This window comes from Pseudorasbora parva, chromosome 10 (genome assembly GCF_024679245.1).
Source record: "Pseudorasbora parva isolate DD20220531a chromosome 10, ASM2467924v1, whole genome shotgun sequence".
NCBI classification, from domain to species: Eukaryota; Metazoa; Chordata; class Actinopteri; order Cypriniformes; family Gobionidae; genus Pseudorasbora; species Pseudorasbora parva.
In genome coordinates, this window is record NC_090181.1 from 20202123 (window position 1) to 20229396 (window position 27274).

The 27274-nt window shown below is 35.8% G+C and overlaps 2 protein-coding genes across 5 annotated transcripts in view; one reads left to right on the forward strand and one right to left on the reverse strand.

Moving 5' to 3' along the window:
- Positions 1-359: 359 nt before the first annotated feature.
- Positions 360-26675, reverse strand: plb1 (phospholipase B1). The gene is made up of 42 exons (XM_067455431.1): positions 26530-26675; positions 26159-26218; positions 26011-26074; positions 25407-25441; positions 24105-24156; positions 23980-24031; positions 20415-20471; positions 20241-20309; positions 20104-20165; positions 19934-20015; positions 19708-19812; positions 19200-19268; positions 16898-16966; positions 16509-16592; positions 16373-16433; positions 16232-16290; positions 13849-13922; positions 13674-13717; positions 11702-11810; positions 10385-10436; positions 10074-10154; positions 9899-9964; positions 9483-9583; positions 9262-9343; positions 8984-9088; positions 8770-8865; positions 7981-8052; positions 7823-7900; positions 7673-7733; positions 6679-6737; positions 6438-6505; positions 6303-6346; positions 6037-6136; positions 5904-5955; positions 5322-5402; positions 5063-5128; positions 3796-3890; positions 3609-3690; positions 3402-3506; positions 3190-3285; positions 3030-3104; positions 360-2938 (listed from the first exon to the last, which is right to left on the reverse strand). The coding sequence occupies exons 1-42, from the start codon at positions 26621-26623 to the stop codon at positions 2687-2689; spliced, it is 3270 nt and encodes a 1089-aa protein (XP_067311532.1). The 5' UTR covers positions 26624-26675; the 3' UTR covers positions 360-2686.
- Positions 22815-27274, forward strand: part of kcnh1a (potassium voltage-gated channel, subfamily H (eag-related), member 1a) — a 75630-nt gene continuing 71170 nt past the window's right edge. For 3 of the 4 annotated variants that reach the window (XM_067455432.1, XM_067455434.1, XM_067455433.1), the window contains exon 1: positions 22815-22860. The gene's annotated coding sequence lies outside the window, so the exon portion shown is untranslated. The remainder of the gene's footprint in view (positions 22861-27274) is intronic. The other variant, XM_067455435.1, reaches the window with a different exon arrangement.

Below are 27274 nucleotides of genomic sequence, written 5' to 3' on the forward strand. Positions count from 1 at the left end.
GTGTATTTGGTTTCCCTTCCAGGTAGAATTTTTATCAGAGTAGGGTTACACTTGGTATCTATTTATTTATTTATTTATTTATTTATAGCTATATGAAATCAATGTATTGAGCTTGATTCGTACAAGAGTGTTTCCTTGGCTTAGCTAGAACAGAGAACTAAACACAAAGCCTTAAAAAAGATTACCAAAACACCAAAATAAAATAAAAAAAAAATAGGCCTATTCGAAGTTGTATTTCTCCTATGCTTATTCTGTAACAGATACTGGCAAAGACATCATATAATTAAACACATATACTGTTCAACAAATTACACTTAATATATTGATAAAGTCAGATAGGCTACAGGCAGAAAGGCTTTTTATTAATTTATTTATTTGCATTTTACTGCTCATGTGCACACTTAAGCAGTGATACAAAACCTGCTTAACAGTGTATCATATTTATATAACACAATCAAACAACAACAACAAAAAAATCAAACATTTTATTTTAAATTCCTTGTTTTATTACAATAAAAATATAATTTATGTACTTTTGTCTATGTATCGTAATTATTTGTTGTATAAATAATTTACAGCAATGCATTTATATATTGACATCTGAACACTGTTTAAAATACATAATGTATGTGAATTCATGTGATTGAAGTAAAATGTTCTCAACTGGGAAAACTATACAAAATATGTTTATGATGGATAGTAAAACCTGAGATCACCAGCCAACCCGAACCAGCCAACGGTCCCCACTTTTCAAAAGGCTTTTAAATCATACAGGATGAGTTTATTTTTATTTATTTTGTGTGTGTGTGTGTGTGTGTGTGTGTGTGTGTGTGTGTGTGTGTGTCTGGACTACAAAACCAGTCATTAGTCCTATTGTGGCAATAGCAAAAATATGCCAAAAATCATTAGGGTATCAAGTAAAGATCATGGAGATATTTTGTAAACCGTAAATATATACAAAATGTATTATTAGTAGTAATATGCCTTGCTAAGGACTTAATTTGGACAACTTAAAAGGCAATTTTCACAATATTTAGATTTCTTTGCACACTCAGATTTCAAATCTTCAAATAATTGTATCTGGGCCAAATAAATTGCACATCCACTGAAAGCTTATTTATTTAGCTTTAAACAATTTATGACACTTATGATTGGTTTTGTGGTCCAGGGTCACATATATGATTTTAAATAAAACAAATGCAAAATGTTTATTTTAGGGGAATGCTTAGGGGTAGGTTTAGTCTGTAGTAAAATAATTAACTTTATACAGTGCATCCGGAAAGTATTCACAGCACTTTTTGTTATGTTACAGCCTTATTCCAAAATGGATTAATATTCATATTTTGTCCCTCAATTCTACAACTAATATCCCATAATGACAACGTGAAAGAAGTTTGTTTGAAATCTTTGAAATCTCTATTTTCGCCCGGCCAAAATAAGCGATCAGGGAAGAATGGCCTTAGTCAGGGAGATGACCAAGAATCCGATGGTCAATCTAACAGAGCTCCAGCATTTCTCTATGGAGAGTGGAGAACCTTCCAGAAGAACAACCATCTCTGCAGCACTCCAATAATCTGGCCTGTATGGTAGAGTGCACTTGCTGTCTGGCTGTCATATGCCAGATGGCACATGACAGCCCACCTGGAGTTTGTTAAAAAAAAGCACCTGAAGGACTCTCAGACCATGAGAAACTAAATTATCTGGTCTGATGAAACAAAAGATTGAACTCTTTGGCCTGAATGGCAAGTGTCATGACTGGAGGAAACCAGGCACCGCTCATCACCTGGCCAATGCCATCCCTACAGTAAAGCATGGTGGTGGCAGCATCATGATGTGGGGATGTTTTCGGAAGAAGGCGCTGGGAGACTTGTCAGGATTGATGGAATAGATGTACAATGTACAGAGCAATGTACAGAAACATCCTTGATGAAAACCTGCTGTAGATCGCTCAGGACCTCAGACTGGGGCAAAGGTTCATCTTCCAACAAGACAACGACCCTAAGCGCACAGCCAATATAACAAATGAGTGACTACGGGACAACTCTGTGAATGTCCTTGAGTGACCCAGCCAGAGCCCAGACTTGAATCCGATTGAACAGCTCTAGAGAGATCTGAAAATGGTTGTGAACCGACGCTCCCCATCCAACCTGATGGACCTTGAGAGGTCCTGCAAAGAAGAATGGGAGAAATTTCCCAAAGATACGTGGGCCAAGCTTGTAGCATCACACTTAAAAAAAACTTGAGGCTGTAATTGGTGCCAAAGGTGTTTCAACAAAGTATTCAGCAAAGGCTGTGAATACTTTTCTGTTTGTTTATTTAATAAAACAATTAGTTTTTTTGTACTGTGCTCGATTAACTGAGACTTGTTACAGCACTTGCAGTTTGTTTAGTTGCTTCTATTGCTCTCCTTATTTGTAAGTCGCTTCAGATAAAAGCGTCTGCTAAATGATTAGATGTAAATTTACTTATGTGCTTTTTTCGTTTTTATTTTTAATAAATTTGCAAAGATTTTTAAATAAATTTCTTTCATGTTGCCATTATGGGTATTGTTTGTCGAATTAAGAAAAAAAATTTAATTTGATCCATTTTTGAAAAAGGCTGTAACATAACAAAATGTGGACAAAGTGAAGCGCTATTAATACTTTCCAGATACACTGTATATGCAATTAAAAAAATATATATATTATTAGAACTTTGTTCCACTCATTTCGTTGCTCTGGTTTCTCTTTCTGTTCTTTCGTTCTCTGTAGTAGAAGATTATCCAGGTTATGACCCAACCAATCATCAAGCCTCCTACAGCCAGAATAGCAGCTGCCCACGATGGCACAGAATCGTTGGGGCAAACAGGTAGAGGGTTGCCCGGGGCAACTGTGGTAGGCATGGTAGTTGTAGGGACGTCAGAGCCACTGTTTATTCGTGTAAAAATGAAGGGATGCTCCTGGAGAAGATACAATGAGAAATCATTAATTGAAAGACAATTTTTATTATATCTTGGTTATTGTTCTCTTCAGGACTGGTTATTTACACACCTTTGTGGGACAGTGAATCTTACTGCGGTCATATGTGAAATTATTGTAGGTTTGTTTACTCCCCACAGGCTCCAGCTTAAAATCACAACGCAGGAGAAATGTGGTTAAATGCAGGAACACTTCTGTGAGATTGTCATAAATGGTGTGAAAGTGTATTTACCATGTTGTTCCAAAGCGCAATACCCATCTCTGCATGTCCACGCTCAGAGAAATGAAAACAGTCCACAGAGAAGAAAGTCAGGTCTGGTGTGCCATCCTAAAGAGAGAGAGAGACATTTCATCTGTTAACGTAAGCCCTGATACTGTTTGATAGCTAAATGTGTTAATGTGATCTCATGAAACGAGAAAGATGTTTTAATTAAGGAAGCTAACCTCGATCATCGGAACAACAGAGTTCTCGAAGAAGGGCTGTAGCACCACCGTAAAGTCCTGTCTTCCATCATACCGTCCCCCATATACCAGCCTTTCAGTCTCCATCTTACACAGAAAACAACACTTTTATTATTGAAGGTTAAGTTAAACCAAAGCCTACTTAGATAATCAGTTATAAATGAACCAACAACTTGATTGGTTACAGACCTGCAGATCTCTGTTGATCTTCTTCATTTCATTCATTTCTGGAGAGTTCTCATGGGGATTCAGAAAACATGGACACAAGTTCCTGTCGCACACAGTCATGAAAATGTTGTCGGTGTACATTAGAACATGGAAATGTGCACTGGTTTTCAGATGAAATGTTTATTAATTCAGGGATTAATTGATTTACTTTTGCAGGAGGTTGCAGCCCAGTGTGTCCCTCTTTACTATACGCAGATCTTTGACCTCTAAGATTTCCACAAAATTTACCAGTACTCTGGGAACCTACACACACACACACACAACACAAAAATAACATTTTCCTGTGTTAATTATATGTGAATGCGTAAATGTCATAAAAAATAATGTCACTGTGCAAAAAGGCTTAAAGAGATAGTTCAACCCAAAAATTATAATTACCCCATGATTTACTCACACTCAAGCCAAGGTGTATATGATTTTCTTCTTTCAGACATGGCTAATCCAAGCTTTACAATTGCATTCAATTTAGGACAAGATTTTAAAGCCATATATGGCTCTGGCGTTTGTGTAAGAAAAATATCCATATTTGAAACTAAAATAACTAGCTTCTGACACATGGCCGTTCGCATAGATTTATGGTGAAAGAGTGACCACTGACGTGACACGACGTATTGATAAATGCAGACGCGTAGAGGATAGAGCAAAACAAAACATTTTGGTCATGAATTAGAGGTATAAAACGAGAATTTGTAAAGAGAAATGTCGGGGGATTTTGATATAAGAGAAGAGGAACTTGAGTTTGTTGCCCGGCCCTATTTGTTTGAACCACAAGAGTTGTCAATTTGTTGTGTTTATGCTACTCCCAAGTCATCTGCCGGAAGCTAGTTATTTTAGTCGATAAAGTTTTAAATGTGGATATTTTTTGTACAAAAACCCCTGGAGTCATATGGATTACTTTTATGATGGATGGATGCACTTTTTGGACTTCAATATCAGGGCTGATATTCACTACCATTATAAAGCTTGGAAGAGCCAGCTTCATATTATTATATATTTTATTATTATATTTTTAATGCAACTCCGATACGCCTAGAATGGCTTTAGGATGATGAGTAAATAATGGGATTATTTTCATTACTGGATGAACTCTCCCTTTAAATTGTTAATTTCTAATTATTTTCTAACTAATAAGAATGTAACTTTTTATCTTGCACTATTATAACTTATTTATATATATATAAAATTCTGAATTGGGAGTTATAAATTCTTTAATTCTAAAAGTCATAACTGCAAGATCTCGCAATTCTGAGTTGTAAGATATAAACTTGTAATTGCAAGTCACAATTACCTTATTTTTCTTATACCTCATTTTTTTATTCTCTGTTGAAAACAAGCTTCAACAGCACCAGGCATGTTTTCATGAGATTCACCCATTGAATGAATGTGATCAGGTAGAGTGTGTGCATCTCTCTCACCTCATTGTACAGCATGTCCAGACTGTCTCTGATGTGACCGATGTACTTAGAAGGGGATAGGACAGCCTGGGTAGAGAAAACACAACACACAAATCAAAATTTAATTTTTGTTTGCGGGTCTCAATTTACAATGACGCAATGGCATATCTCTGTTTGCTGTATTTTAGCTGCTTAAAGGTCACTGCTGAGGATCTCTGACGCAAGAAGAAACCATTTATAATGGGGAGATGAAAGACTTTATTAAGAATCATCCACTCACCCGGTCATGACAGTACTGGCAAAGGTCATTTCCGCCAATAAACAGTGTCACCAGCTTCCAATCCTTCTCAAAGTCCACTTCCTAAAAAAAAGACAGAGTAGTATAGAGTAAAAACATGTTTTTGATTAAATTGCAGTCTTAATTGACACACAACAATTGGTGTAATTTTTTTTTGTGCAGCAAGTAGCACACAAAAATATAAACTGCCTGGCCAAAAAAAAAGTTGCTGTTCATCTAACCATAATTGATGGAGTGTGTAGCTTTTCATTTCTTAAACAACCATGTAGGAAGACACATGGCCATATTCCAGGATTACAATATCAAGATTCATCAGGCTCAAATATGGGAATATGGCCATGTGTCTTCTAACATGGTGGTTTAAGAAATGGAATGTTACATCCATTCGTTAGGGTTAGAAGAACTGTTGCCAAACATATTGCATGCGAGAAACATAATAATCACTGCAATAATGATTCAATCATAGACTCTGTAGCATTTAATGACAGAAGACAACAAACATTGTCAGTTGTATGTATTTTTTATTTATTCACCACAGATTGGATCAGAACTAAGCATACTAACCGTGCTATTCTTTAAAGCTGTGATAAGATCCCTCACTTGTGCTGGTATATTACTGAATAGAGAGAAAGAATCCATTAGATGAGATGATACTATGATTTGTGTTTGTGTGTATATGTGTATGTGTGTTACTCACTTGGCTTTGGCACCGCTCACTGCCATATTAAAGCCATTTGGCCTTTTACTTTTTCCTTTTGAGAAGCCGAAGACACTTGGATTGAACTTCTTAAGAATGTCTGATAACAAATAATGATGCAGGGCGCTGGTGATCATTATGTTATTAAACAAGAATCAAATCTGATAATAATGTTTAGAGAGAGCAATTACAGTGTCTTTCCTAACCAATACTGCTAATAACAACCAATAAAAATTACATAAAGTGTTACAAAAGAAAATACTTACTTGGTAATGTGGTGACAGTCTCCAAAGTATCATCCCCACCAATGCTGTCCATCAAATTAAACAAAGACACTTAGAAAACATGCAGAGAATATAACAAAACGATTCCATAAGCATAGGTTGTTGACATGAACTCACCTCCAGGAAACCCCTCGTTCCTCATCTGCCAACTGCAGAAGGTTATTAGCTTTTGCACCAAAGCCGGCCTGACAGATGCAGAGAAAGAGTGAGAGTGAGAGTGAGAGTGAGAGTGAGAGTGAGAGTGAGAGTGAGAGTGAGAGAGAGAGAGAGAGAGAGAGAGAGAGAGAGAGAGAGAGAGAATTACTGCATAACAAAACAACACAACAGCATACACAAATATACACCCACCCACACTTACAGTGAGTGAATCTCCCAGAGACGCCACCACTTTAATGTCACCTGGACGCAGCCTGTGAACTGAGAAAGAAATGTGATAAGGTGACTATACTGGATACCAAAACACAACAACACAGCTACAATGCAGGGCACTTATACCGGAAAAGATTATAAACCATGCTGTGTATCTGTACACAGTAAAAGCCTGTCTTGTCTCCTTGCCTCTATAAACCTATGTACATAATTATTGTTTCTCATTATTCTTCTATTTAGTTCTAATCTTAGTTCTGTAATTTTCACAGCTAAAGGGTTCCTTATTCAAAACAAAGACGTAGCTTGTTGGGCGTGGATTCATGGGAGTTGTTGTCTTCACCTCCATAGCTGATGGAAAGGACTCGGCAGAAATCATGTTCATGGATGGGCTAATGATCGAAGCTGTGGGAGCGGAACACCCTACCAAACCCAGACTCATCCATCAGATTCCCAGACAGAGAAGACTGATTCATCACTCCAGAGAACATATCTCCACTGCTCTTGAGTCCAGTCACGGCATGCTGAATCTGATGCTTTGCATTGCATGTGGTAACTTGGATACTTTTGCTTGGCCATGCAAACCCATTCAGTGAAGCTCTAGACGCACTGTTCTTGAGATAATCTGAAGGCCACATGAAGATTGGTGGTCTGTAGCTATTGACTCTGCAAAAAGTTGGCGACTTCTGCGCACTGTGCGGCCTTTTACATGGCCTTGCTGTGGAGTTGATGTTGCTTCCATTTTGTTATAATACCACTAACTGTTGACCATGGAATATTTAGTAGTGAGGAAATTTCACAAATTGACTTATTGCACAGGTGGCAACCGATACCACACTTGAATTCACTGAGCTCCTGAGAGCGAGCCATTCTCAGTCTGCATGCCTAGGTGCTAGGTTGTATACACATGTGGCAATGGAAGTGATTGGAACACTTGAATTTAATAATATGGATGCTTTTACCAGAGATGAGAGACTCTCTCTTACCAGATGTTGGTACAGTGTCAGAAGGTGCTATGTCCACACATGAGAAATCACTTCCCCAATTCTAAAGTGAAAGGGAGAAATCATTTACGTAACTACTTAAAGACTATTGTATTTTATGAACATCATTTGTAATACATTTTTGTGACTTACTGTTGCAGGTGGAGGAGTAGGAGTAGGGGGGTTGTATGTGTAATTGCTGTTATGATAGGTCTTCAAATAGGGAGAGGACTAAAGAAGATTATGAAACAGTGTTATGTGATAGTATTATAGAGGTTATTATATGTTATAAACTGTAGAAGTAAACTCACCTTTTCTGGGCATTTAAGAGGGACACCTGCAGTAAAATCCTCCTTATCTGTCTTATTACCTAAAGGCTCCAACTAAATAAGGGGAGAGCGGATGGAATGAAAAATGAGCCCCATTTCAAGAATTAACATGCTGTAAAATGACAATATATTAAGAAAAGTATTTTTTCCCCACTGTTAAACTATATTCATATACTGTATTTTACACAATTCAGTTATAAAAGCTATGTTATTGTTGAAGTATCATTAAGTCATTTACACTCACATTAAAATAATAAATATATAAAATACATTCAAAAAAATATACACTGTAAAAAATTATTTAGAAAAAAAGTTACCTGGTTGCCTTAAAATTTTGAGTTCATTGAAATTAAAATTTTGAGTTAATACAATGAACATTTTTTGAGATTCGACAACCTTTATTAAAAGATTATTAAAAGATTTTGTAAGTATATTGGGAAATTATGTGTGTTATTTCTGATGACGCAGTGAAACATGCCAAATAGTGCTATTTTCATGATTTATCACATTTTTTATGTGGTTCAGATAGAAAAATATTTTGAGTTTCTATTTATTAAACTAATTTCCTTCATTGTATCAACTCAAATTTTTAATTTCAATAAACTCAAAATTTTAAGGCAACCAGGTTACTTACTTTTTTAAGTTAAACCAACAAAAAACACCACAATTTTTTTACAGTGTATGCTTGCAGGTGCATGCAATATATTAATCAAAAATGATTAGGTTAATTCACTATTCTGTGTATCTAATCTATTCATCTCATATAATCACCATGTTGTTCCAGAGAGCCCGAGCCATGAGCGTGTGAGCTTTCTGACTGAGATGAAAACAGTCTGGAGAGAAATAGGAACGGTCCGGTTTCCCATCCTAAGAGAGCATGGAAATAATAACAGACGGAGATTAGAACAAGAAACAAGTGGATCAAGAAGCAGTAGAGTTATGATTAGTTTGATTTTAGGATTGTTCAAATAAGATTATTCAGCACCTCCAGCAAGGGGAGAAACACATTTCTGAAGAATGGCTGCACGACCACGGTGAAGTTATCATGTGTGTCATATCGCCCAGACTCCACCAGCTCCCTCATACCACGCTGAGAATAAAACACAGCACAGCATAGCAAATATTCAATATTAATAGTTACATTAATAATACAACTATTTATAGATGTATAATTGTAATATAAATAATCAAACTGCCACATTCATAATAAATGTACAGATGTTTACGAAAAATAAATACATTTTAATGTAATAAGTTGTGTACCTGATAGGCTTTGTTAAACTCCTGCAACATTTTGAATTCATAAGATTCATCTTTAGGTTTCAGAACACAGCTGCACATAATACTAAAAAAATGTAACGCAAAGCAAATGAATGTAAGACAAACATGTACAGTACCAAAACTTTAAGAAATCAAGTCTTCTAACTGAGTCTAGCAGAAAAAAAAAAATCATAAGAACCAGTTGTTTATAAGGCAAAACTCACTTGACCAGCCAGGTAGGGCAGCCTAAACTGGTGACCTGATGGAGGCGGCGCAGTGGAACTATATCCAGGAGCTCTACTAGGTTCACCAGTGCACGAGGGACCTGGAGAAGAAGACATGGTTGAACTCATACAGGCATCTGGGGTTTGCATTATGATTAGTGTCGGTTCACTTCACTAGCAATAATTTGCAATACCTGATCAATAGAAATTGTGCAGGATATTAATTCATTCTTTTCTCTTTTTTGTGATTTGACAGACATAAATATTTATTACAAATATTTTTTGTTTACTTTTTTCTTTAAAACTTTTACATTTGGATGATTTTCAAAACATTTTAAAAAAAACTTTGGATCCCATGTCTTAAATAAAATCTGTATCAAAAATGACACTATAGAGCAGAGTCAAAACTGTCTCACCTCATTATGTAATATGTCCAAAGCCTCACGAATGTACTTCACAATGTTATCAGGAGAATAGTATCGCTGAGGAGGGATGGAGAAAGAGAATGATAAAGAGAGGTAGAGACACTAATTGTAGATTTATTAATGCGACTGATAATAAATAAAACTAGCTCTGTTAATATCAGCATACAGTATCAAAGCAGTGGGCGCACATGTCATTTCCTCCAATGAAGACCGTGATGATCTTCCAGTCATTCTGGAAGTCAATTCCCTGAAAAAAAGACAGAAATATTCAGATGAATGACATTCAGATGCTGCACCATGCTTGTGTGCAGGTCAGGTTTTTCCCACATTGTGGGGACTAAATATCTTTCACAAGAATAGTAAAATCTGATATCTTAGGAAAGAAAATAGTCCAAAAAACATACAAACAAAATAATATCTTCCAACCACAACAGAAAAGCAAATGTGTGTATGTTCGAGATTTTCTGAATGACTTACCGAGTCCTCTTTCATTCTTGTAATGAGAGCACGAGCTTGCGTGACCATATCACTGCGAAATGACACAATTGGATTTTACTGTTTTTAGTGTCTTTATGTACACTACCATTCAAAAAATTATATAATAACACATTTTATTTCTGACACACTTTTCATTCCAAAGAATCTCAAAGTGCAACAATGGGAAAGGGAAAAATTATAGAAAGGAATAAAAAGGAAAAATATAGAATAAAACAAACAATCAACATATAAAAGCCTTTCTGAACATAAAAGTCTTAAGTTCAGCTTTAAACTGGTCCAGGCTCTGTACTGCTCTCAGCTCACTGGGAAGGCTGTTCCAAAGCAGAAAGCTCGATCTCCTATGGTACAAAGCCTGGTGGTGGGAACTTGAAGCAGGTGGCCTGAAGATCTGAGGGTGCATGTGGAGGATTTCAGACGGTTCCTGTAGATATGGAGGTGCATGTCCGGTGATGCATTTATGTGTGAGCAGGAGGATTCTGTAGTCGATCCGGGATGAAACAGGGAGCCAGTGCAATGAGTGTAGGATGGGAGTTATGTGATCATATCTACGGACTCTCATAAGGATGGCAGCGCTGTTCTGGAAAGCATCTGGATATTTCTGCCAGAAATCCCATAAAAGAGTCCATTGCAGTAGTCTAGCCTGGTGGAGACAAAGGCATGGACACGTTTCTCTGAATCTGGAAAGGTTAAAAGGGGACGCAGTTTGGAGATGTTTCGAAGGTGGTGGAAGGAAGTATTAAAATGTGATTAATGTGGTCATTGAAGGTCAGCTGTGGGTCAAACCGAACCCCTAGGTTAGTGACTGAGGAGGAGAAAGTGATGACCTGGCTGTCAAAGATGAGAAGATGAGTTGGGATAAGGGAGAGGAGTGGATCTGATGAGGGGTGCCAACCAGTAGTGCCTCAGTTTTACTGGAGTTCAGCTGGAGGAAGTTAGTTCCCATCCATGCCTTAATCTCCTCAAGACAAGTGGTCGTGACAGAGTCGTGGAGGGGCTCGGCAGTTTTAATATAAAGTTGCATGTCATCAGCATAACAAATAAAAAGATAGTCCATGTCTGCTGATGACAGGACCGAGAGGAAGCATGTAGAGAATGAATAAGTTTGGGCCGTGAACTGACCCCTGCGGAACACCACATGTAACAGGGAGCAGCCTGGACTCACATTCTCTCAATATATATATATATTTATATATATATATATATATATATATATATATATATATATATATATATATATATATATATATATATATATATATATAGTAACTGGTTTGTAAGATGAGAAGCTATACTCACTCAGCTTTGGCTCCTGCCACTGCTTGGTTCAGAAAACTCTGTTGAGTAACCTGACCTCCTTTTCCCTTGGAATAGCCAGTCAGTGAAGGGTTAAACTCTTTCAATATATCTAAATAACAAAAAAACATGATCTTATACATGCATAATCACTCAAAATCTAAGTCATGTCCATCTAAATCCTTGAAAATGACTCATGACTACTTCAAAGTTTTAGTATAAAGTAGAGATAAAAAAAACAGCTATTTATAAACTCTTGCGTACTTTTCAGCTATTAAGTAATAATAATTTTTTTTAAAGATATGATTTCTGAGCTGATTCTATTCCCAATCAGTTATTAGTTTTTTTCGATAGTTTACACGCAATTTTGAAAACTGGGATCTTTTTTTTCAAAATAGAATCACAATTATCCAAACACCACACTCAATTTGCATAATTTCTGAATTTTTTGCAAAATGACACTTCAGTCAAAACTTATACACATATTTGTGAAAATGCTATTAGTTTTCATTTAGCCTACACAGTCCTCAGTGATCAGACACTATTGCAGCCAGTTTCACACTGCTGTGATAAATAAAAAACACATTTGTAAAAAAGACATTTTAGGAAATAGCATGTGCTAGATTTTGGCCAGACATTGTTATGTAAGGGATCATTTGGATGAAAAAAAATAGTAACAAACCCACAACATTCTTCATGATTAGTTTGAGATGTAGGGAGAATGTACACAACTGGGCCTACTATAAACTTAACAAGCACTGCACAACACTGATGCTGCAGACTGAATATTTCAAGTATTTATTTCAATACTTACAGTACTTCTTACCAAAATCAGTTACAGTAATCAACTAACAACGAAATCAATGAAACAAAATATGTAGTCAAATAAAAATTACTGCATGAAGTACATACACAACTGACTCTGAAGAAAAACTACAGTAAAAGCAACAAGAATACTGTAACTCTTCATCATCTCTCTGTCTGACTGGATCAGGCCATAAGATTTCATCCACATCACAGGCTATGTCTTCATTGGCAAGGCACCATTGGAAGAATCGCCTCATGTGATGAAACCACCCCTGCACAGAAGCTGCTTCGATATGATCACAGGCCTGCTCTATGGCCTGAATGAGGGGCAAACGGTCATAGGGCCGCAGGTCGTATACCTTCCACCGCTATGCTGAAAAAATACTCTTCTGTTGGATTCAGGAAGGGGGAGTATGGGGGAAGGTATACGACTTCAAATTCAGGGTGCTCATGGAACCAATTCGGGATCAAAGCATCCCAATGGAATAAGACATTGTCCCAAACGACAATGTACAGCATCTCCACTTGGTTTAAAGCTGTGATAACCTCATGCAATCTGTCAAGGAATGCAAGTATTAGATTTGCATTATAGGGTCCAAGTTTTGCATGGTGGAGAAGGACCCCATTTTGTGTAATAGCAGCGCAAAAAGGGTGATGTAACCCCCTCACTGCCCTGATTGCCCTGTGTCAAATAACATTTTTCCCTCTTCTTCTTCTTCTTCTTTTTCTTGCTCCTTCCATTTTTGTTGAAGACAGGTGTACTCACCTGCTGCCATTTATAGCACACCTGAGTGCTGTGTTTTCAAATTAGCACGTGTGCTTCCACACTTGGTGGATGTGACTATCTAATTCGTTCATTAGTGTCGTCATTGGCAATCCAAGGCTTTGTAATGACAAGTAAGTAACCTCACAATCCTTATCTGTCTAAGGTATGACAATGTGTGTTGAGTTTTACAAATCACTGTATGTAATGTTTTGCAAAAAGGGTGAAGCAGACATTGTGTGTAATGTTGTGGAAATCTGTGGAGATGTTTTGCTCATTGGAGTAGAATTTTGCAAATTGTGTGGAAATTTGTATTTTAGTATGTAAACAATCGTAAAAAACTGTAATCATAAATCAACAGCGTAATAATAAAAGCATCACAGTAATATAAGAGCTTGCACATACTTGGTAAGGTGGTTATAGTTGTTAGGTTCTCATCTCCACCGATGCTGAGAATAAAAGAGAGGCAAACAAAATGAAACATGACTGTGACTGTGTTAACCATATGGTTAAAACTAAACCAGCATCATTTGTCTCCAGTAAACTGATGGTTAAGATTGTTGTCATAATAGATACTCACCACCATGACAGGCCACGATACTGGGTGGCCACACCCAGGAGGTTGTTTTGTGCAGCACCCACCCCATTGGCTGCCTTTTTTTTTTAAGGGGCAAAAGAAATTACATCACAAAACTGCACAATCCAATGCACAAAAGTAGCATACGTCAATTGAAAAGTTTGGGGTCAGTAAGATTTTTTGGTAACCCTTATAGGGTCCATCATCAAATAAGTAACAATGCAGGTAGTAATGCAGGACTAATGAGTAGTACCACATTACAACTTCAGCTACTATTAACTAATATACTGCAGAAACAAGCTTAACTAATCAGTAATTAATAATAACACATTTAGGACAAAGATACTTCCTTATTAGGTAATCAATAATTACTGAAGGAGATTGGCATCATGAAAAAATATAGCAATATGCAAGCAGCAATTCCGGGGCCAAGCGCAAAGAAGAAATTGAGACGTGCCAATATGGCTGGGAGTGACCAGCTGCAACAATAAACCATTAAAGACCTATTAACATAAGCTGAGACAAAATAGATTTACAATTATACATAAAGTAAAAAAAAAAAAAAAGATTTAATAATGTATCACTTTTGACCAATAGGTGGCGCTGTGACCAAAGGCATGTGGTTGTTGTCAGATTGAGGTGACAATGACACATGCACAGTTTGTTGTCAGTATGTCAAAACATTGCAGAGATACAACATTAAGAGTCATTTTGGCATCATGCCTCAGCTTCGTCGCTGTGGTAAACAAAAAAGATTTCATCTATTGATGTGAAATCGATAACTTTGTGTCGGGCTGGTCTGAAGATGATATGATTTAATTTTGGTGAAAATCAGACAAACGACCTAAGAGGAGTTTAAAAAAGGAGGTTTTTAACTAATAACAAGATGGAGGAGAGGAAGTTTTACCAAATATGGCCAAATTGATATCTATGTTCTCAGCAGTAGCCAATGAATGTATTATGAAAAGTTTCATTATAATAGGCTAATTTATTCAAAAGTTATTAGCCTTTTTGTAAATTGTGTTATACAAAAAGCCCGAAACTTTTTAAGTACCTTCAGGGTAAGGTGCAGAAGATGCATAACGAGTTTCATAACAATATGTTAATGTATTCGTAAAATACAGCATTTTTAGACAAAATAACTGATATAATTGGATATCTGTCGACTCTGCACGATGTCTCGAATCTAACGAGACCGTTTTTTATGAATTTTCGAAGAACCTATCAGAAGTTATAAGCCAAAATAGCCATTTTTTGTATCGACAAACCAGTAGGTGGCACTGTGCTGAAACGCTGCATGTTACTGCAGGACATGCTTGTGATGACATTTACTAAGTTTGGTTTGAATACGATAAAGCATTGCAGATATACAGCCATAAGTATATTTTTGCAACCGCTACCTAAAATTTGTCCGCGCATTTATCAAAAACGATTTGAGGAATCAACTTGAATTTAATACATTTTGTCTGCATAGTCTGAAGATGTTCTTGTTAAATTTTCATTGAAATCAGAGCAACGGCTTAGCAGGAGTTCGAAAAAGTCCTTTTTTGGCCCCTAATGTATAGGTTACTAGGACAAATTAATCAAACAAATTACAAATTAGTTACTTATTAATGACAATCCATTATTCAACAGTGTTACCGATTTTTCTTTTTTAAGTCACCATTTTTATGGAATATTGTTATACATTATTTATCTGTGTATCTTTTTTTTTTATTCATGTGCTCTCATAATCTTTAATCAAAATAAATTCCCTTCCCTCTAGCAATTACATCTCTTCTCTGAGTCAAGCCAATCAATCCCAAGTGGACAAATTAAAGCCCAGCCCTACATTTTTTTTCTCATTTTATAAGCCGTTTCACTCAGATGTACGTCACAATAGGGATGAAAAGACGATCACAACCTCCTTTTCATCTTAACTTTAATACTTTTATTTAGCAATGATGTGTTTAAGTGACATTTGTCATGTTACAAAAGATTTCTATGTCAAATAAAAGCTGTTCTTTTGACCTTTGTATTTGTCAAAGAAGCCTAAAAATATATTTCAATGTGTCCAACTTTCCACAAATTTTTTTCGCAGCGCAACTGTTTGCACTATTGGCAATAACAAGAAATGATTCTTGAGCACCAAATAAGCATATTAGAATTATTTATGAAGGATCTGAAGACTAATAATTGCTAATAAAAATTCAGCTTTGCCAATTTATCAAGAATAAATTATATTTAAAATATATTAAAATAGAAAACAGGTATTTTAAAATGTAATAATATTTCACTGCATTTTTTAACAAAATAAATGCAGCTTTGATGCGCATAATCCTCCTCCAAAAGGATGAAAATAATCATACCAACCCCAAACTTCAGTATATTTGTGTATGGATTATACCGTCAAAGAATCACCAATGGCTGCCACCACTTTGATGTCTGCTGGCCGTAGGGCATGGACTACAGAAGAGACAGACAGAAAAGAGCTTTAAAAATCCCATAATTCCCAGCCAGATGTACTAAGTGTTAGATCCCCATTTACCTGAGGTAGGGATGCTGGGAGATGGAGACTTGTCCTCACAGCTGAGCTCAGTCCCCATCACCTGAAAAGTCAGATAAAGTGAGACATAGGCCTGCGTCAAAGCAACAGGGTGAGCTTATGGTGAGAATTCACTCACTGGGTGCAGAAGCGGAGAGGGATCGGCTGTTTGGGGGATGTTGAACTCTGCCGAGTTTTGCTGTGTTCGCAAAAACGGCTTTTCCTGGGGCAGAACAACAGAAGAACATTGAGACTTGAACATACAAACGTCACAACACACAGTCACTCTCACACACACACACACACACACACACACACACACACACACACACACACACACACACACACACACACACAATATACAAATGAAGTGAATACACAGGTATTTGCTTCGTTTCACAGGTGAAGGACAAAAACGTTTGTGAAACATAAACTTCAGAAAGTACAAAGAACATGTTATTTTTATTTATTTAGATAAAGTCACATTTATGAACCGACTCTGACACAGCAATTTGCTTTATAAATCACCTCAGTAGGGCACAGAACAGTGACTATGCCCCGCCCATCCATCTCCGTCTTGTCTGTCATTGGCTGCAGCTGGAAAGAGAATAATTAGCATTGGTTAGAAAGAGGGGCTCCAGTTCTTCCTCATATAAAAGCAAGATTAGATAAGTGGCTCGTCATGGGTTTCTAGTCGAATAAGTCTCTGTTTAAATCTTATCACAGAGAGCTGATTATCAGTCTGTTATCAGTCACATCAGGACATTTTGAACATGTATAACTTCAAAGTGTCCAGGATTTCACCTCTATGTCTACAGTAGTGTAGCTACACATGCGTCGCTTGCGTTACAGTTTTTCTTAGAACTAAAACACTATTTCTGAAATCTTGCTCCATTTTCTGAAAACATTAAACACAAAAACTCATCTTAAGGCACTATTTAGAAAACCTCGGACTCCTCTGGCAAAATGAAACGTGTTACCTGTGTTCAAAATCAAACACTGCTCTCAAATCATAAACTAAGTGATCAAAATGATACACTATCAAGCAGTCAGTAAACAATACACCAAAAAAAATAGAAAACACACTGTGAAATTTCATATTTTTCTGTCATTGTCTTTTGATGAATGAAAACATGTTCTATCATAGAAGCCCAAAATTGATCAGAAATTACTACTCTGCTTTGCAATTTATTTTGTTCTTCCTCCTGCTTGTACCATTATTTTTACCAAGTCATTCTCATGAAATGCGTATATATAGCAACGTATTGTATTTATTGCACAATTTATAAGCCATGCATATGATTTGCATTGTCACCCCATTGGGTAGGTTTAGTTGTGTGGAGTGCATGCACATAACACATTATAAAGTGCATATAATATGCACTTTATAATGTGTTATGTGCATATAACAAACTAAACTAACTAGCAAAAAAACTATTTTTTTGCGTATAAATCGCATGCTATAGATATGCATTTCCATGCGATCGGGCTGATTTTTACAGTACTGTACCCTGCATCTCACAAACTTGTCCTTGTTGTACTGTAATTCTTGTTTTTTGTTGATATGAACCTGCAATCAGTCAAAATCTATTGAGCAGTCAATACTGTTCAGTACAATGTTCAGGACCATACAATTAGTTCACTCTACACAGTATACAGCCTAATATGCACTGTACTTTTATTGGTTGTGTCTCATCATTTGAAACTTAAACCAGTTTTGAGTGGTTGTGTTCAATCAGTGACATTGTGATCTCCATTTGTATTTGATTGTTGCCACTTGTGTTTACCAGTATGGATGACATGTGCATTAGAGTGCAGAATGTGTTTTGAGAATGAGGATGTGTTTCGAGTTCTGCTGAAAAGTCTAAGTGAGATCTGCAAATTGTGTTTTACCACGTAAAATGTAATTTCACATGGTAAAAGTAATTTTTGCTTTTGGTTTAAAGCTACACTGTGTAACTTTTTTAGTTTATTCTTAGCTAAAAACACTTATTTCTTTAAAAAATATATGTGCTCATTAATGTATATTTACTTCTTTCAAGTAATAAAGTATTCTCCTAAGATTATAATATGCCATTGAAAATACATACAGGTGAGGGGTTCGAATGATGGTCGCCATGTTGCTCCTCCATCTTGAAAGTACATTAGCCAAAGAGGGACATACCCGTAAATTCAAGCTTCGCTTTTTGCGTTTTAACACTCGATGGCAGTCATGAACGAGGTCAAACTGGAAGCCATGTTAATCTTGGACTAAACAGGCCACCGCAGGAGTTAAAACGAAATCGGAATTGAGAGGAACAGAAGCTAATATTCACTGGATTGTCATATACCATATGTCATATACATTTTCACCGCTAGATGGGGGAAAATATCACACAGTGTAGCTTTAACTGAATCATCGAATGTTAGCAGCACAATTATGTTCAATAAAGGTAGAATAATTGCATAGAATTTCTAGATTTTATTCATTTTGAGGAATACTTAATCTTTGTGAGATGAATAAATGCTCACATTTAGTCTAGAACTACAATAACCTGTTCACACAATGCCTCTGCACTTACTCTTTATTTTTTTTAATTTGGGGAGAAGAGAGCTGTCAGTCAAATAAATGTGAAAAAGTAACTTGCGGTAGTCTTTTGAAAAAGTAACTCAGATATTTTGTTGTAAATTTAAAAAATAATGTGTTACTTTACTAGTTACTTGAAAAAGTAATCTGATTAACTCAAGCTGACTGCACAATTAACTAAACGAGTTCAGGCAACTGTGAACTTTGTTCAGCCAATGGGTTTTAGTGTTTTAGCAATTGAGAAAAACTGTAATATTAACTTACCAAATTAGTCCAGAGTTGTAAAGCCAACATGCTTATGTCATGTGAGGAGTCAGACGTAGAGGCTTTCATCTGAAAGTACAGCAAAAAATAACAACTTTACTTAATAATAGAATACTGTCAAGTCTCTGCACACGTCTTACTCAGAATCACTAGAAAAGGTTACATTTATTTTTGGTTATTCAGTTTCCTTAAAATACATATCCTGTCACTTTAAATGAATGAATCAATTTAATTATTCCTGGTTCTGGCTTTTACAAATGTTCAATAATGCAATAATGCAATATAATGTTTGCCTGCCTGCATGCCTGCCTGCCTCAATCTATCTATCTATCTATCTATCTATCTATCTATCTATCTATCTATCTATCTATCTATCTATCTATCTATCTATCTATCTATCTATCTATCTATCTATCTATCTATCTATCTATCTATCTATCTATCTATCTATCTATCTATCTATCTAACGGTCTGTTCAAAATGATCATCTCTGCATGGTATGACTCACTGGGTCTGACAGATCGATGTGAACTGGACTGGACTGAAGAATTACGGTGAAATCCTCCCGATCACCGAACCAGCCTCTTCGTTCTAGAAGAGCACTGACCGATTCCTGTTTAATGAACACATATAATGTCTGATCATGTCAAACTATTTTAGTATAGATATGCAAAAGTCACAGTATGTACGAGTGTGTGTGCATGTGGGGGGAGATGTATACACGCCGTGCATACCTGCAATGTAGCCATAAGCACTATGGTATCCAGCCTGCGTTTGTTTTCATCATATCCATCCTCACAGTGGAGTTTACAGACTCTAAAAACATAAACACCTAATAAAATAAAACTGTTCATGACATAATATCATCAGAATTCAGTTTTGAAGAACGATCTCTAATACTGACCGGTCATGTGATTCATCTGATAGTCCACTCCAAACAACAACATGAACCAGTGTATGTGTCAACTAGAGAAGAGAGAAAGCTGTTGTAAACATACTGTAACTGGTTCAAACTCTTGTTTGAATGATATTGACTATCACCTTATTTTGTAGAGAGTCGAGGGTCTGCTCCACTCTATTCACTGTTGCATCAATGTTTGCACTGAAGCCCTAAGGATAAATACAAAACAATACAGAATTATAGCAGGAGTTTGATTGTTTACTAAGTCCCGTATGATATGCGAGTTTGATAGGATTTGTGGTGAGATGTCTGACCTGGTCTGTACACGCAGAGACCTCATCAACTGGTATAAGCAGAAGGAGCAACTTCCACTGAGGGAGAACCAGTAGATTGCTCATGGTTAAAATTGAATACATGAATATGTACCTTACAGTGTTTTTCTCGATCGCTTCGGCTCAATTCTCGAAAGAGACTTTTTTTCTCTCAAAACAATAACTTCAGATCTCTGAACAATTCGTTTCTTTTTCACATCAGATTAGAATTTCGAATTGATTTAAGCAAATTGCATTTGTTTTGGCACATGTTTGTAAAAGATTTGGTTAAATCCAGTAAAACTGATGAATTGATTTGCAGTGAAACTCTTCACAACTTATAAACATTCTTTCATCTTGTAAGCCATCAAATGCAAAATGATCCATTTAATGATCAAAATCTGTCAGACATGTTGTTTATCTAAATATTAATGACATAGAATGTTTGTTAAATTACAACGCGCACACACACACACACACACACACATGTCGTGTTTCCATGTTTTATGGGGACTTTCCATAGGTGTAATGGATTTCATACTGGACAAACTGTACATCCTATCCCCCTACACTGCCCCTGCCCCTAAACCTACCCATCACAGGAAACATTCTGCATTTTTACTTTCTCAAAAAAACTCCTTCTGTGTGATTTATAAGATGTTTTCCTCATGGGGACCTAAAAATGTCCCCACAAGGACAAGGATTTCAGATATTGCCATCTTTGTGGGGACATTTTGTCCCCATAACGTAGGGATTACCAGGCCACACACACACACACACAAATATATAGTATGTGCGCGTTGCAACAGTTTGCATATTTATGTGTTAGAGAAATATATAGAGTGTGTAACAATGAACAAGCAACTGTGAATTTTAAGCTTAAACATAAAAATATAGTACTACACATTGTTTGTGTTGTGTACATTATTGACTTTTCCCAGTCAATTTGAACCTACTGTCTGAATCTGTATTTACAGTAAAAAGCTGTAAAAAGCAAGAAAAGCTTTCAGCAAACTGATTGTATGGAATAGAAAGCATGAATTTTTTATATTTTTCCAAGGTGAAAAAATTTATAAAGATTTTAAACAGTGGGGCTCACACATTGACAAACATGCTTTTGTGGCACTGGCCAATTTACTGACATAATAACTAGATTTTGAAGCATGAATTAAACGCATAAAATGTGCCAATGTGATTGAGAAAAACTGTAATGGCTCACTCATAACAGAAGTTGTTTTGTTCCTAAAACAATAATTGAACAAATCAGTTGAATATATTTTTTTATGACTCACTCATAAAAATTCATTTGTCAAGTAACGATAGCCTGCAGAAAAACCCCAGCCACTTACACACATAGACTTACATATCTTAAAGTCTCTCTCAGACATTTGACAAACGCTATGTTATGAACAAACATTATTCCATTAGTAGAATGTACACGGCTAACACCGCTGTAAATTACATACCAATACATTGTCAAAATTATTCTTTAGTGTTATCATCACATTAAAATGATGATAATGCCATAAACAGCCAAAATTGTGTTTCGTAAAGCAGAAGGATCAGATATTTAACCAAATCACAAGTTTTAATTCTTTTAAATGTATCACTGTCTAAGTAGACTTTGCTTACTATCTAACCTGCCTTTGGGGTAATTGTAAAAACAATTACCCTAAACAAAATCACTCGACGGGTTCACTTAACTTTCAATTAATTTATTGAAAATTTAAAAAATGCAAACATTTGTCTTTGAGGAAGACAGTCAATCAGATTCAGCTCACTGACCTTTTCTATTTTTAATTAATTTCTTCCATTACAATTATCTCACAAATATGCTTACAGTGCATGTTCTACAATGGGGTACTTGTGTTGCAGTAGCTTACATAGAGCACAAGAAAGCTTGACTTTAAATGGTAAAAAGAAGAGAAAACAGTAATAAAATAAGAACAAATAAGCAAAAACAATAGCACAAACAAATCAGGTAGGCCTAGGTCTAACTGTATTCAGGTGAGAAACTGAATTAAAAAAAATAAACATGTTATCAAATTTAAAATAACATTGGATTTTCATTGTAAAAATTAAATACATATTAATCTGTTAAAGTTACACAAGTTAATCAGTAAAGAGCAGCAAGTGATCTTTTGTCTTTTTGTAGTTTAAATAGCTGCTGCCCCTTTAAGACCTGACGCAAGTGTGGAATCAAAACACTACTGTTCCTGTTACTCATTCTTCTGAACTTTTTACGACTATTTTTGTTAATACACACCCAGAAGAACATTGTGACATTTTTGTGTGTGAGCATGAAATCTGCGGGAATTTGTAGAATTATGTGCAATCCCGTGCGAAATTCAGACCGATCACACACTAACACACTGTCATAAGAAAAAAATCTGCAAGTGTTCAGAGGGTTAACCTGTCGGCCGGAGAGGAGAGCAACAGGTGTAAAGAGGTATCGTTTCGGATATTTCATTATCGATGCACTATAATCATCTGACTTTTTATGCACTGAGCTAACTGAGCTGAGTTTGTAGGTTTTAATTTGCGGATTTGTGGCTACGTTCACTGCCTATTCCACAAATGAACATCCCATAACGGACATGCTAATCTTACATTATCACATTATACATATACTCTGTCACTAATGCGAATTCCTAGCTAGAAGTTAATAGCGAAAGTTAAACAAATAGGCGGCTACAGTAGCTAAACCATTTTAGTTAGCTTACTTGAAAGTCTATGACTTGCCTTTCATGTGACTCGAAAGAGCAGACGCGGCCATAGTGAAAACCTGCACGTATTTTTGCAAACTTTATAAGAGGCACTTCGTGGGGTTTTGGAGCCCGTTTAATCCAAAATTCGTATCTACCATCTTTCAGCCAACGTTCATTGAAACGACAACATGGGGGCGGAGTCACACATGGAAATAGACTTGCAGATCGCAATCTCTTCGGATGAACGAATAACCAGTTTCTGTCAATCCTCATATGTGTTCTCGCTTTAGCTAAGAATATCTTTAACCTGTCAGGGTTATGTTCTGTTCTGTTTTGGTTTAGTTTTATGTGTCCCCAGTTCCTGTATGTATTTCCTGTCTTCCTTAGTTTCCTAATTGTTTGTTACCATAGCAACCGATTGTGTCCATCTGCCCCTTGTTAGTTCGCTCATATACCCTGCGTCTAAATCTGTTCCCTAGTTCACTAGTCAAGGCACTGTTTAAGACATAAGTCAATGGGCTGACTCCCTGATCAGTGCCCTGACTAGTGAACTAGGGAGCTGATTGAGACACTCATAGTCTCTGTATCTGTACTTACTTTAGTCTCTAGTCCATTCTTCATGTCTATATTAGTTGGTTGTTTGTTATTTTTGTTGACATAACCTTACTGACAGTGACTAAAGTAAATATCAATGATGGCAATGTCCATATCACCGGAAAGTCTTATCACATTTGACGCTACTTATACCTAAGTGCGGAGCAGCAACCGTGGAATAAAACCTACAGATAAGACACAACTCGTAAGACAGAACCACATATAGAAATATGTCAGTGGAACTAACATTTATAGAGGTTGTTTACCTGAGAGGGGCTGAGAGACTCCATAATGTTCTCTGCTTTATCCACAAAGCTCCTGTCACATTAAGACAGCCATTGTAAACATACATAAAATGTATATTATGACTATTAATTATTTTCTACATTACCTTTGCTCAGGTAGAACAGTTAATACATCCGGGTTAAAGGTGAAAAAAAATTCTAAGACAGAAAAGTGAAAAGATGTTATTTTTTATCTTGAAAGTTAATTATTCAGGCATTTTAAGTATTATATCACCTTATAGATTTATATCTGTGTAATAACTGATTATCAGTTATCGGTGCAGTTTCCCGTTCTTTCATTCTACCTTTGAGTTAGCCATTTTCATGACAAACTTTGGGAAATTATTCAAATTATTAGACAAATTACATAATTAAATCTAATCTCCTCAAGATAAACTTTAACAGAATTTACAGAAAACACTAAAGGATATGAAGGAAAGCAAAATAAAGATAAATAATAAAATAATAAATCTGAGGGCCTCCAGAGGACATCAGCAGAGACATGTTGATAACCCTATCACAAACAGTAGTGAACAGACCAATAGTATCATGCCAACTGAATCAAACGAAAACAAAGTACTTAAGTGTGCATGCTTAGATAAGACGATTTGATTGAGATTATGACATATTTGAAGGACGTTCTGTTAGGTTCTTTGTAATAAAACAATTTATTACAAAACAATATATAAATATATTAGAGTAATATTCAGCAAAAAACATATATATATATATATATATATATATATATATATATATATATATATATATATATATATATATATATATATATATATATATACACTTTATCATATCTCAGAAAATTAAAATCACCAATGTAATTGTTCAGATGCATGGTTGTGTATATCTCTCCCCTGGCCTTGACTTTCATTTCAAGGACTCAGACTAACTCTTTTCGAAACCTTTATACAAAGATCTGGTTTAATCAAGCCCGACAATCACACATTAATGTGTGTGAAGGGCGATCAATATGTTACTCAGTTCAAAACAACAGCCGTGTGAATAAAATGAAAGGCGTGCAAATGAGGAGAGAGAAAATTCAAGGCAACACTTTATTTCAATAGTTAGACATACATGTCACCTAACTCTTGTTAGAATATTAGTAGACTATTTGCTTGATATCTGCTAACACTTTATTTTGGTGGTCCCCTAACATATATTCTTTCTTTTTCCTTTTTATAATAATCCATAACCTTACCTGACAGTCTGCTAATACTTTAATGTGAGTTAGTTGACATGTAGTGGCAAATTTATAGTTAGTCTTCAGTGGATGATCAAAATAAAGTGTGACCAAATTCAATTAGGACTTCCTAAAGCAATCTGATTACAATACTTAATGCAGGTTCTGTAAAGAGAATGTTTATTTCTAGACAATAAGACTGAAGCCTTACCAGAAAGCATTTTCAGGGCTCTGATTTCACCAGATCTGCCATAAAAAAACACACATTTTAATAATTTTAGGTGGCATTATAATAGCACTAAGAATAAATTGAATCATTGCTCTATGCAATGCTAATATGCTGTTCATTGTATATAATGTTATACTATTAGAAGAAGAAAAGGTATATTGAACCTTAAAAGGTCGTAAAAAATGTAGAACCGTTTACGGCTTCCTATTTTGATTACATTTTAGGAATGAAACAACTCATGAAACAACATAAACATACTTTATCACTAAAAAGAATGAAATAACACATTAAATATGAAAGTATTTGTTTGAGACAACAATCATTTAAGAATTTCTACTTGTATAGCCTTTTTTTGGCATAAAAGGTTCTTTAAAATCAGTTTAAAAATAGACAATGTGGCAGCAAACAGTGTGCTTTATTTTAAGCTAATGTTCTATTAAATTCAGCGAATGACCTGAATTTAGGTGGGTCAACTTTAGTTAAACTAAAGTGCTGATATGTCTCCTTTTTAAGCTTACAAATCTGCCTCAATTCCAGTAAAGATTATCTGACATTCTAATGTACCTCACTTATTATAAATACATACCTCTCCCCATCAGACAAAACCAGTGCAGATACCACAGACACATCAGCTGGCCTCAGAGAATGGACTGTGGGAAAGATAAAAAAAAGACAATTTATACACAGCAACCAAGCCTATATTTCATTTACAAGATTCATGTATATTCCTTTACCAGAAACTGGAGTGCTGGGTGAGGAGGATGAATTAGCACAATACAGGGGACCAGACTCAACTGCAGAAGCAAAACAAACACTTATAAGATACTGAAACTTCATGCATTGTATTCACATGGAAGCACAATTTCTGTAAATATATTTCCTAAATTACATTGGATGATTTGGAATTAAAAAAACCTAGAAGACTTATAGAAAGTGTATAGCTGTCTCATCTGCTCCGTGGCAGAGTAATTATTAATCACTCGAATAGCTATAAAAAGTGAAATCACCATCAAAGCAGTCAATAAAGTGTCAGGAAAATAATTGAAGAGCACTTTAGGCATTAAATTAGAAGCAGAGTGGCAGAATATCAAGAGTTATTAAATACCTGCTGAACACATGCATGCTAGAAGAGCCAGGATCCTAAACTGTGCACAGGAAGAGAAAGCTCTATCTTTTATTCCCATAATGGAAAGAGTCATCCGTTTCTCTTCGTTGGTTCACCTTTTTAGAGCAGTCCTGAACCTAAACTGTTTGGACGTTTGGCAACACCTGCTCTGATATATGACTGTAATCTTCCTCAATCTCTCAGACACGCCTCCTGTGGCTGTTAGTTTGCATGTTTCAAGGTAGATGGCATGAGATTTAATATTATAGATCTCCCTGTCACTTATTAAGGAGTTTATTGGTAAGACATTAAATGAGTCAGTCCTGGTTTAATGTCTTAGGATGACATAAGAGAAGAAATTTCACTGAAAAGAAAAAAAAGGTGTTCATAAAACTGATGGTCAATGTATGGACTGTGAAAGGTGAATAATGAAAAGGCTTTGCAAAGTGGTTTTAAAAGTAAAAGGTATATATTCTTTGTTCCTAAATCTGTTTTAGAATACACTATATAAATAAATTAAATTCAACACGACTTGATGCATTCAGATTTTTAGATTCTCTTAACTATTGCCATAAAATTTGCCATAACATTATGACTACTGATAGGTGAAGTGATTAACACTGATTATCTCTTCATCATGGCACCTGTTAGTGGCCGGGATTTATTTGGCAGCAAGTGAACATTTTGTCTTCAAAGTTGGTGTGTTGGAAGCAGGAAAAATGGGCAACCATAAGGAGTTGAGGGA